The sequence below is a fragment of the Bos indicus x Bos taurus genome, chromosome 3, assembly GCF_003369695.1.
Source record: "Bos indicus x Bos taurus breed Angus x Brahman F1 hybrid chromosome 3, Bos_hybrid_MaternalHap_v2.0, whole genome shotgun sequence".
Taxonomy (NCBI): domain Eukaryota; kingdom Metazoa; phylum Chordata; class Mammalia; order Artiodactyla; family Bovidae; genus Bos; species Bos indicus x Bos taurus.
In genome coordinates this window covers 23,082,395-23,094,874 of record NC_040078.1, presented here as the reverse complement: position 1 = coordinate 23,094,874, position 12,480 = coordinate 23,082,395, and the positions used below count along the sequence as shown (strand labels likewise).

The window sequence follows — 12,480 nt, the reverse complement described above, 5'->3', positions numbered from 1 at the left end:
AAAAAAAAAAAAACGAAAGAAAAAGTTTCCTGGAGGAGGTGAAATCTGAGGTGGATTTTGAAGAGTGAATAGGAGTTGAAAGAAACAATGTAGGAAGTGGTTAGGGAGGGGAAAGGTCCTGTGCAGGAGGAAACACCACTGAGGGGAGACTCAGGGACAGGCATATTTCAGGACAAAGAATTAGTTCTACAGGACCAGAGTGGAGGGTCTGGGAAAGACCAGTGAGAGGTAAGCTGTATTTGGAAAAGGGCATCTGACTGTGCTGGCTTTGTATTTAAAAGGAACTTGAATTTTCTCATAAATGTAAGTGGGCAATTGTTGAGGGCAGGGCTGTGTCTTGGTTATTGGAGCAACTTCTTAAATGTTCTCTTCTGGTCCTGCCCTTCTCCATTTCATCCCAATCTAACAATTCAGAGCAGTTTTGAAATGAAATTGACAAATATTTAGCCTCTTCAATGCATGATACTACGGTGGCATAAAAAGCCGTAAGTGGTTTTTAACTGGATAGGTGAAAAACACACAGTGTACACACAGTGACCGATGACCAGTGTGATCTTTTTGAGACACAAATCTGATCATATTATTGCAGAGCCGTTTGGAAAGTTCCCAACATCTTTAGGAAGTAAGATCTGTTCTTAGTGTGGCCATCAAAGCCTGTTATGTTCTGACCCCTGATTTCCCCCAGACTCATCCCCTACCATGACTCCTTCACATTTCACTGATTCTAGACTAGTAGGCAATGGCACCCTACTCCAGTACTCTTGCCTGGAAAATCCCATGGACGGAGGGCCTGGTGGGCTGCAGTCCATGGGGTCACTAAGAGTCGGACACGACTGAATGACTTCACTTTACTTTTCACTTTCATGCATTGGAGAAGGAAATGGCAACCCACTCCAGTGTTCTTGCCTGGAGAATCCCAGGGACGGGGGAGCCTGGTGAGCTGCCGTCTATGGGGTCGCACAGAGTCAGACATGACTGAAGCGACTTAGCAGCAGCAGACTAGTAATAATAATGATGACTAAGGTTTGCTGGGCTCTTACTGTATAACTGAGCTGAGTCCTTTATATTCTTGTTTAATTCTCCCATAAAGTTTAATTCTCTCATAAAGTTAACAATCCCATAAGATAGGGATTATTATATTTTATAAAGGAAGAAATTGTCATTTAGAGAGTTATGTAACATGGCTTCAGGCTTTGCTGGAATCCAGACCCTGAAGGCACACCACCTCCAGAAGCATACAGTGCTATGTCAGGTACCCAGAATTTCGTTCATGCTCTTCCTTTGTGGGGAAACATCTGTGTTTTCCCCTCCTGGTGAACTCTTGTTCATTCTTCAAAACTCTTGAAGGCATCAATGCTTACTTCTGTGAAGGCTTTTGTGACAGAATTAAGTATTTATATTCTTGTTTTGTATGCGTACATGCTCAGTCACTAATTCATGTCCTACTCTTTGTGACTCCATAGACAGTAACCCTCCAGGCTGCTCTGTCCATGGAATTTTCCAGGCAAGAATACTGGAGTGGGTTGTTATTTCCTACTCCAGGGCATCTTCCTGACCCGGGGGTCAAACCTGCATCTCCTGTGTCTCCTGCATTGGCAAGTGGATTCTTCAGCACTGCGCCGCCTGGGAAGTCCTTGTTTTGTATACACAGCCATCAGTGCACAGTCTTCTGTGCATTGTCGTATTTTCCTTCAGATCTTCTCTGCTAGATTACCTGAGACTCTGTCCCATCTCTGTATTCCAGTGAACACTTGTCAAACCAAAAGGAAAAAAAAAAGACAGACGTATCTAACAAATTGAGGGAGTTCATGTCAGATGGCCTTGAATAGCTTTGTAAAGTAGGAAAGTAGATCATCTGTAGAGACTGAGGGTCAAAGGGAATAGTGAGGTCTGAGGCTTGAGAAAAGTAGAGATGTTCTAGCACAGATACCATGGGGAAGTTAATAGGAAGTCCACATTCGTCATCATAACTATCATTGCAACTTGCATTCATATACATTTTTAAATTTTAAAAGTCCTTTCTCATCCCCAAGTCTAAGCTGATGCTCATACCTTAAATTAATTTATAATTTGTCTATGAGATTCCTACTTGACTTTCTGGTGCCCGTAACCTTTTGGCCATACCATTTTCCTGCCAAGGTGCTGTCACTGTCTTAACATATGCTGTGTTGCATGCGTGCTCAGTTGTGACCCCTGGGACCGTAGCCCGCCAGGCTCCTCTGTCCATGGGATTCTCCAGGCAAGAATACTGGGGTGGGTTGCCATTCCCTTTTCCAGAGGATCTTCCTGACCCAGGGATCACACCTGCATCTCCTGCATGTCCTGCATTGGCAGGCAGATTCTTTACCACTGAGCCACCTGGGAAGCCACACACACAGGAATAATAATCACAATCGGAAATTTTACATCTATTACCAGCATGTTTTCCAAGGACAGGTATCTCTAGTACTCAGACTTACACACAGAGAAACAGCAAGATACGCCTTGCACAAAACTGTTGATTTGAACCTGGGTTTATATACATCAGCACAGCATGCAGTCTTTGACAACTGAATTCTGGTCTGAATTTCCAGCCTCTTCTCTAGCCATTGTCTCTTCCCACCAGCCTTTTCCCTGCCAGTAACTCTTCCCCATATATCTTGTATCTTCATACCTTCATTCCTTTATTTAAACTTCTTCCTCTGAGCCTATAAAACAATCCAGTCTTCAAAATCTCTTCTCCTGAGCTTCCCTCAGGCTCCTCCAAGTCAAATGAATGACTTCTTTATCTTTCTTCCTGTAGCTGCATGACAATACTCACTGTACTATTTGGTTCATACCTCTGGTAGGGTAGCACTTACTGTAGTCTATCTGTTGATATATCTGTGACTCCCTATTCCCAAGACTCTTGGCACACACACCAAAAAAAGTTTAACTTTCTGTAGAGATTGTGTGTTTTCCAACTTTATATCACCAGTACATTGGGGATGCATTGAATTATATACATAATGTGTATATGTGTGCCTAGTCATGTCTGACTCTTTTTCGACCCCATCGACTGTAGCCCACCAGGCTCCTCTTCAGGGATTCTTCAGGCAAGAATACTGGAGTGGGTTGCCGTTTCCTCCTCCAGGGGATCTTCCTTACCCAGGGATCGAACCCACATCTCTTGTCTCCTGCATTGGCAGGTGGATTCTTTACCACCTTGCTACCTGGGAAGCCCATATGCATAATGGTTACTTGATAATTGTTTTTTAACTGCAACAACAATAACAAATAAAAAGACCCACAACTTCTAAGAGTTTTATACTTATGGTCTATAGATCCATGAAATGGCTTCAGGAGGTCTATGAACCTTACTTACATTATGACAATGTAAGCAAAAAACTCATTTGTGTGTATGTTGGGGGGCTGGGGCAGAGAATGCATGGCTTACTGAAGAAAAGTATCAAAGAGTTCAATGATTTTAAAAAGGTAAAAACTGACTGTACCAGACCATGCTATCTTTGGAGTGGGCTGAAAAATCAAGTTAGTAATGTATCATGACCGTAATTGTTGTTCTTACTTTTCCTTTGCTCCAGAAAAATTGAAGAACTGAGTCAAAGCCTGGCTGCACAGGAGAAACTTGTAGAGCAGCTGTCTCAAGAGAAACAACAACTGCTACATCTGTTGGAGGAGCCAGCTGACATGGAAGTGCAGGTGAGGTTTGGGCTGTACTTCCTGAGGCACCTGCTTCATGCTTTTGGGAGCCCAGCTTTACATATAAATGTGTTAGTGTTTATTGCTGTGTAAGCAATTACTGCACTCAGTGGTTCAAAACAACATGTATTTATTACTCCAGAGTTTCTGTGGGTCAAGAGTCCAGGCATGACTTAGCTGACTTTTCTGCTCAGGGTCTCACAAGTCTGAAATCAAGGTGTCGGCTGGGCTGCTTTCTCAGCCAGAGGCTCACTTAGGGAAGGATCCACTTCTAAGCTCCCTCAAGTTGTTGGAAGAATATGGTTGTGTGACTGTAGAAGTTATGGCAGCTAGTTTCTTCACAGCAGCAGTGGAGAGAGACAGTCTCTTACTTCTCGACACTCTTTTAAGGGGTTCACCTGATTAAGTCAAGCCATCAGTGTACTGTCCCTTTCGGTTAACTTAAAGTCAACTAAGTAGGGATCTTAATTACATCTGCCACACCCCTGCACTTTTGCCATATAATATTGCATAACTATGTAGCGATATCCCTCACCTTTGCCATTTTCTGTTGGTTAGAAGCAAGTTACAGGTCTCCCCACATTCAAGGAGTGGGGATTATACAAAGGTGTGGATACAAGGAGGTGATGATCACAGGGGCCGTCTCAGGATTCTGCCTGCCACACTGAGTGATGTATAGCAATACAGAATACAGTGTGGTTTTAATATTGAGCAAAGAACCCTCACCGCTGTGAAAGTGATTGCATTAATCTGTATGGTGGTTCTTGGAGGTTACCTCAGAAGGAGCTCCTCTTCTTCATTCAACTTTTAATTTACTAAAAATATACTTTATGAAGGAACCCTAGGATCTATCTCTGCTCAAGCAACATAAATAATTACTAGGTATTCTTACAAATCTTAGATCAATGATGAAGCAAAATGTGCAATTTAATTTATTGGTCACATATACAAAGGTTGGAATCAGGTTAAAAAGAGTAGGGCTAACAATGCGTATAAAGCAGTGTTTTCCACCTTTCCCATATCATGACAAAAAATAGCTAATAATAATAAACATGTAGAAAATGAAATGATTTACAACATAATCAAGTTGCTTAAGTGACTTTTTCTCATTTTTCTCCTTATCAACTGTTCTTTTTTATTACTCAAGTCATAAATAGCAATTACATAAAATAAAATCTGAAAATTCAAATAAGCAAAAAAATGTTTTCAATAGCTATGACCAGTATAAAAGAAATACAGTTTTTAAACTTGAGACCCTGCAATAAATTTATTCATTAATTATAGTTTTAAATAGTAGCAAATGATAATATTTATAAGGGGCGGCAGAAATGGATGGAACCTCTCACTTGAAAGTGGCCAGCCTGGGTGTTTAGACCACAATGAGGGCAGAAGAAATCACTATCTTGACTGCACTATCAACCCCTTGGACTCTAAATCCATTTTGGTTGGAAAGCTCTGGTTAACAAACTCAGAAAATGATGTGCATACATGTAATTTCATAGATATGAGTAAAAATTAAAGTTCATAGGCTTTTTGCAGCATATATATTGAAATATATGGAAGATCCCACAACATTTTTTTTTTAATTTAATTTTATTTTTAAACTTTACATAATTGTATTAGTTTTGCCAAATATCAAAATGAATCCATCACAGGTATACATGTGCTCCCCATCCTGAACCCTCCTCCCTCCTCCCTCCCCATACCATCCCTCTGGGTCATCCCAGTGCACTAGCCCCAAGCATCCAGTATCATGCATTGAACCTGGACTGGCATCTCGTTTCATACATGATATTTTACATGTTTCAATGCCATTCTCCCAAATCTTCCCACCCTCTCCCTCTCCCACAGAGTCCATAAGACTGTTCCATACCCACAACATTTTAAAATTTGAAATAACTTGGTTGGAAATTAGAAGAATTGTATTTCTGTCCCGATTCTTTCTTTATTAACTATGGATAGTCACTTCTATGGATACATCACTTCTCAGCCTCCATATGTGTAAAATGGGAAAAATTAGCACGAATAATCTCCAAAGGATCCTTATAATTTTGACATTCTGAGTTCAGCATCACTGGGGAAAGTGTGTGGTCCCCAAGATAAGCACTTTCAAAGAAAAATACTCATGTAAATTCTGTAATAAAATCACTCTCATTGTTCTAGTTTTATATTTACAGACACATTGATGTGATATATTCATGTACACATATTTACATAAGCACTGAAATGAGTATATGTAGTTCAATATTTGAATGCTAATAAGGGGAATTGAGTTGGTATCAGTTTTTAAAACAGACTTGAACAGAAAAATTATAATTTCAAAGAGACTAAATTATTTACCAATCTATCCTAAAGGAATGCTTAGAATAAGTTAAGTACAGTGTCTAGAGGATAATAACATTGGGTGAGCAGAGAAAAGAAATACATCAAGTCACATAAATTGTACTAACTTGATATGCTTCTTTAATGTTGCTGGGACCAGTTGATTGAGGGTCTCTGTTACTCTGAAGTAAGTGACTGAGGCTGGTCATGGTTAGAGGTGATTACCTGTGTCTACCTTCTGACCTACCCACCACCTGAGACCTGACGGCATGACATCTCAGCACAGGGGTGGGCCACTTTTTTAGGTGTTGTCCAGAACACCCAAGATGGAAAGCTCTGCCATAGAGGGCCTCTGACAGTAGGTCCTCTCAAATGTGGAGGAGAGAAAGCCTCCCATAGTTCACTTTCTAGTTACTCTCTTTGGGTCTGTGCCTTATGAAGGAAAAAATAAATTGGCACCAAGTGCTGCTCAGTATACATAGAATTATTTTATATTATCATTTCCTTCTCCAAGGGGTCTTCCCGACCCAGAAGTTGAACCTGAGTCTCCTGCATTAGCAGGCGGATGGGTTCTTTACCACTGAACCACCTGGGAAGCCCAATCATCATCTCTAAACAGCCCAAAGAAGACTGGCCAGAGAGTCAGCTTTATAGTGAGCATTCAGATAATCCTCTGAAAACTTCTCTCAGTGTGTGTCCAGGTTCCAAAAGAAAACAATGTTTTGGTCACAGTGTTTCTGTCTTACATTCTATGGCCTAAACAGAAAGAAATTTGAAATTTGGGACTATATTTGGGACTATTTAGCCATGCTCAAGTGGTTCAGATTGTCATAATGAAAGGATACAGTCAAGTCCTTTTTAGAGAAATAATCTTGGTCCTTCAAGAACCAATTCTAATATGAAGTCTCTTGAGTTTTAATTAGGGAAGCAGAGTGGTATGAAAGAATGAGCTCAGGTTTTGGCATTTGATTCCAACATAAACACTTTTTAGATGAATGGCCCTGAACAAGTTACATAGCCCTTCCAAGTATAGTTTCCTTCTCTGTAATGATTACAGGTCTTTGTAAGGATTAGAAATAATATGTTTATAGTGCCTCAGTTCAGTTCAGTTGTTCAGTCGCTCAGTCGTGTCCGACTCTGCGACCCCGTGAATCGCAGCACGCCACAGTGCTCAAAACATGGTAACTACTGTTATCATTACGCATGTCAACAACCAACGAGAGTAAGGCTATTCTTAAAATGAGTAGCAGCTAAAAAAGACATAGTCATCGAGTCGGATATTGCAGACTTGACTCACATTGCACCTATCTTTGTCTGACTAAAGACAAATATAAAATTATTAAATATAGCATATTTGTGAGATTAACGGTCACAGTTATCCCTTTGGACCTGTTACCCTTGCACATAGTAAAACTGGTTCATAGGCAAAGACCAAACTCAAAGTTACCAGTTTGTGTTATTGCTCCCCAGGAAGACCACAACAGAGTGTGAATCCTTCAGGGTAAATTGGTCACAAAGAGAATCATAATCTCATTTTAGTCTCCTAGACACACAAAAAAATATTGAAGCACTTTCTATAACATCTTGGGATCATGTAGTTATATTCTAATGATTCAGATTATTATAATATTGAGACCTAAAAGTAGTCACAGGATTTCTTAATACCTATTCCAAGTATAATTTAAAATATTTATCAATGAATATTCAACAACTTTTCTATAGTAATAACATCAGCATATATGGTAGCATTTTCTGTGTGCCAGGTGCTACTCCTCTAAATACCTCATATATTAACTCAATTTAAGTCTCATAGCAACCCAGTAAATTAGATACTGAACTACATGAAACATAAAAAGAGATTAATTTATAATAAACCAGTGGTCATATTAATATGTAAATTTTAAGGCACAGATCTATTAAAGGATATAAAGAAATAAGCAGATGCTTGTATGTGGAGTCACAGCTTCAAATACAGTCTAATGCAGGTATATTACATTGGCAATTCAAAAACGGCAAGTGGCAATGTCAAGGTGAAAAGCTCTTGGTAAAATTTCCAATAAAGAACTAACATGCTGCTGCTGCCGCTAAGTCTCTTCAGTCGTGTCCGACTCTGTGCGACCCCATAGATGGCAGCCCACCAGGCTCCCCCGTCCCTGGGATTCTCCAGGCAAGAACACTGGAGTGGGTTGCCGTTTCCTTCTCCAAAAGAACTAACATAATCCTCCTTTAATTTACATATCAGTTTAATTCATAGAAGATTCAGAGTATATTAATGTTGGGTTCCTATATACAACAGAACTAAGTCCTAGATTCAGATGATTATATAAACAATTTGATTATTTCCATTAGTGCCCAGTGGAACATTTGAAAGTCATTCAGATTTGGGGACAAGGCTCTGTCCTGCCTATTGCCAGTTATGTTGTACCTCTAGCCCCACTCATCATTGAAACAAGAAATGCCCCACAAATTTTCAGTGCATTCTAGGATATGGCTTCTTGATAAGAACCACTGGTCTGGGCATCCTGGCCTTCAAAGGGTTTAAAATCCAATAAGTGATTGGCATATAAACAAAGTATTAAAATGCAGCATAACAAATGGAGAGAAATATAAGAAATATACTCATAGTACTAAGAGGACCCAGAGAGGAAAGGGATTATCTCTATCTTTGGAAGTCAGAGAAAGCCTCACTTGGAAGTCAGCCTGAAGCTGGGGCCTTAAAGACTGAGTCCCTAGATAGACAGTAAGAGAAAGGCATTCTAGGCACGGGAACAATATGTACAATGGTATGGAACACACTCAAGGAATTGGGAGTCATTGGTATTACCAAATATACGAAAAGTGTTGAAGAATGATGGAATATATAGCCGGAAAGTCCCATAAATGTCAAGCAAAGGACTTCATGTTCTAGGTGCGGGGTTCCCAATCTCTGGGCTGCAGAATGATACCTCTTACCAGATCAGTGGCAGAATTAGATTAGAAATAAAGTGTGCAATAAATGTAATGAGGTTGAATCATCATGAAACCATCCCCCCACCCCTAGTCCATGGAAAAATTGTCTTCCATGAAGTTATCCCCAGGTGTCAGAAAGGTTGGGGACTGCTGTTCTAGGTAATGAAGAACTAAAAATTAAAAAAAAATAAAGCAAAGGAAATAAAAGCCTTTGAAGTGGCATTATAGAAAGACAATCCTGGTGGTTGTTGAGATGCAGGATTGACTGAGCATATCACTGATGTCATTTCCCAGGTGCCTCAGTGGTAAAGAATCTGCCTGCCAAGGCAGGAGTCAAAAGAGATGCTGGTTCAGTCCCTGGATTGGAAAGATTCCCTGGAGGAGGAAACAGCAATCCACTCCAGTATTTTTGCCTAGAGAATTCCATGGACAGAGGAGCCTGGCAGGCTGCAGTCCATAGAGTCACACAAAGTTGGACATGCATGCACTTGGGATAGCAAATCATAGTTCAGTGCAGCTATTAACTGCTTCAACCTAGCCCATTCTGTGGATTAGATAAAAGTAAATAATATTATAAAACCAGTTATAGAGCACTTTGCCTATATAGTGAAGTGTGACAACTCTTTATTTGTGACACCCCAAGCCCTGATGCTGGAAAGATTGAAGGCGGGAGGAGAAGGGGACAACAGAGGATGAGATGGTTGGATGGCATCACCGACCCAATGGGCATGAGTTTGGGTAAACTCCAGGAGTTGGTGATGGACAGGGAGGCCTGGCGTGCTGCAGTTCATGGGATTACAGTCAGACATGACTGAGCGACTGAACTGAACTGAACTGAAGCCCTGGATGCAGGTGTTATCCTTGTTTGCTAACAATAACAGCATCTTAGTTCTACTGTATTATACTCAAACTGTAATCTGCCATGCCTCCTGTCACCACAGGAGCCACACCTCCACTATGTGAAAGGCACAAGTTAAACTTCTAAGCTCTGGGCCTGCTCCACAGAGACTGAAGAATTTTTTCATCTCCAGCAAAGCCATCCCCAAAACCCCTTACAGATGTTAGGGAACAAAGGAGCTTGAGTTCTGAGGAGTGATTCACTTCCTCCACCTCCTCCCTGCTGCTGCTAAGTCGCTTCAGTCGTGTCCGACTCTGTGCGACCCCATAGACGGCAGCCCACCAGGCTCCCCCGTCCCTGGGATTCTCCAGGCAAGAACACTGGAGTGGGTTGCCATTTCCTTCTCCAATGCATGAAAGTGAAAAGTGAAAGTGAAGTCACTCAGTCGTGTCTGACTCTTCACAACCCCATGGACTGCAGCCTACCAGGCTCCCCCGTCCATGGGAATTTCCAGGCAAGAGTACTGGAGTGGGGTGCCATCACCTTCTCCGCCACCTCCTCCCAGCCCTCCCAATTGGGAACTCCACACCTTGGCTTCAGAAGAAAGACAGCTCACAACTCATACACTTCTAGGTTTGAGTTGTTCAAATGTAAGACACTCATCTTACCCCTCCTCCCATAGATAAATATTTTACTTCTCATGTAATCCCAGTACGAAAGTCTGGACTGAGAAATAATCTCTGAGCTTCAGAGAAAAAATCTCTGAAGTTTACTTCAGAGTCTTCCTCAAATAAGAAAGACAGTTTTGATAAAAATTATTTGATTTAATTTGTTTTACTATCCCTCTAGCTGTTTGCCTTTTTCATTCCACCAGAACATTGTGCGTTGTTGCCTCTAAGTTGTGTCCAACTCTTTGCAACCCTACCAACTGTAGCCCCCCAGGCTCCTCTGTCCATGGGATTTTCCAGGCAAGAATACTGGAGCGGGTCGCCATTTCCTTCTCCTTTCCAACCCAGGGATTGAACCCGCATCTCCAGTTTGGTAGGCGGATTCTTTATTAGCATCCATTTTAGCTGGAGTGTACCTGGAGAATTGTTATGAACGTCTTTTATATAATTAACTCCATAGAACAACAACAACAACAATGCCACAACCTCGACGTGCCACGGATTGGCAACACTCCACGTTTGCTTTCAATGCTCCACGTCCATTCAGATCAACAGCATGTTGTGACCACCCTGCTCAGGAGCTTCGTGATGGAGCTGTCAGGCCACGGCAACTGCTCTACATCTTTCTTACTAGGGACTCAGAAAACCTAATAAAGTGCAGTTTACAAAGTGTTTTTCTCTTCCTTAGTGAAGGTATCCACAAAGTTGCAGGCAAAAGCCGTCAGTTGTTCTAGTTATTGATATTATTCTCTTCTTCAGAATCCAATGTGCCTGCTCAGTCGCATCCGACTCTTTGTGACCCTTCGGACTATAGCCTGCCAGACTCCTGTGTCCCTGGGATTTTTCAGGCAAGCATACTAGAATGGGTTGCCATTCACTCTTCCAGGGGATCTTCCATGACCTAGCATTGAATCCACGTCTCCTGCATTGCAGGTGGATTCTTTACCTGCTGAGCCATCAGGGTAGCCGCTTTCTACGGAATGGTAGAAGCTTTATTTAAAAGAACTTTTTAAATGAAATCAGACCCGAAGGGTATGAAGGCAGGAGACGAGAGAATATCCTTGCAAAGGAATATCTGGAGAAATTCTTGCTTTGTTTCTTTTTTTCTCCTCTGCATTCCCCCCCACCAGTATTATATAAACACCATTTTTATTGTGTGATTACACTGTGGTTGGCCTAAAAAGTGACACAGGACAACAGACGTAGGGGAGTCATCCATTAAGCCATCAGGACCTTCCTCCTCACACAAAGCAGCAGCCATTCAAGCCATCGCATTTATGCCTCGTTTCGAACCTAATGTAAATATCACTGCATGCAGTGAGGCAGATTTCCTAAAATAGCTAACATTCCAGTGTTACCATGGAGACATCTGGTGTAGAAGGTTAAGGCAAGAATGCACTCTAAATGCTCAAGGCAGAGACTAAAAACCTTTCAAGGATTAGCAGCTCAGGCAGCTCCAGCCAACTTCATGTAAAGAGATTTTTTTTTTTTTACAGCAGTTTTTCAGTATCCCCTTCTTAAGCTGATGAAATTGAAGCTAGAGACTCATTTATAAATCATCATTCAATGTCGGTGTCTTCCAGACAAGCCTTCATTGGTAACGTGTCTCAGAAACAGGCTTTATCACCCAAGGCAATCATAGTTCTGTTAGAGCAGGAGAGGAGGTGGAAAAATGAGGGGTTTCTTTGCAGCTTTATTTACTGAGCACTTACAATGCTCAAGGTACTGTAAGGTGAAGGAAGAGAAGACAAAAACATACAGTTAGTCTCTGACTTCTAGGGATTACAATCTAATTGGAAGATAAGAAAACCTCTGATGGAAACAAAATACAAGGCAGAGGAGAAAGGAAAAAAAATCAAAGAAAGGGGCTGGGTGGGCAGTGAAGATTCTGGTCTGTGAGAAATAAACAGGATTTTAATAAGAGATTAAAAAAATAATAGACATCAATTTATTTATTCATCCAATGGAGTACCTCAGAAGATAACACGATGAGTAAAGTGTGGTTCCTCTTCTTAAGGAGCTTAT

The 12,480-nt window shown here is 41.2% G+C and overlaps 1 protein-coding gene across 16 annotated transcripts in view; it reads left to right on the top strand.

Moving 5' to 3' along the window:
* PDE4DIP (phosphodiesterase 4D interacting protein) overlaps positions 1-12,480 on the top strand; it is a 238,549-nt gene that overhangs the window by 130,437 nt on the left and 95,632 nt on the right. For all 16 annotated transcript variants that reach the window (XR_003509972.1, XR_003509966.1, XM_027535547.1 and 13 more), the window contains one exon: positions 3,561-3,678. Coding sequence is in view for 14 of the 16 variants with exons in the window: in XM_027535547.1 (XP_027391348.1) it covers positions 3,561-3,678 (118 nt within the window). In the remaining 2 variants the exon portion in view is untranslated. The remainder of the gene's footprint in view (positions 1-3,560; positions 3,679-12,480) is intronic.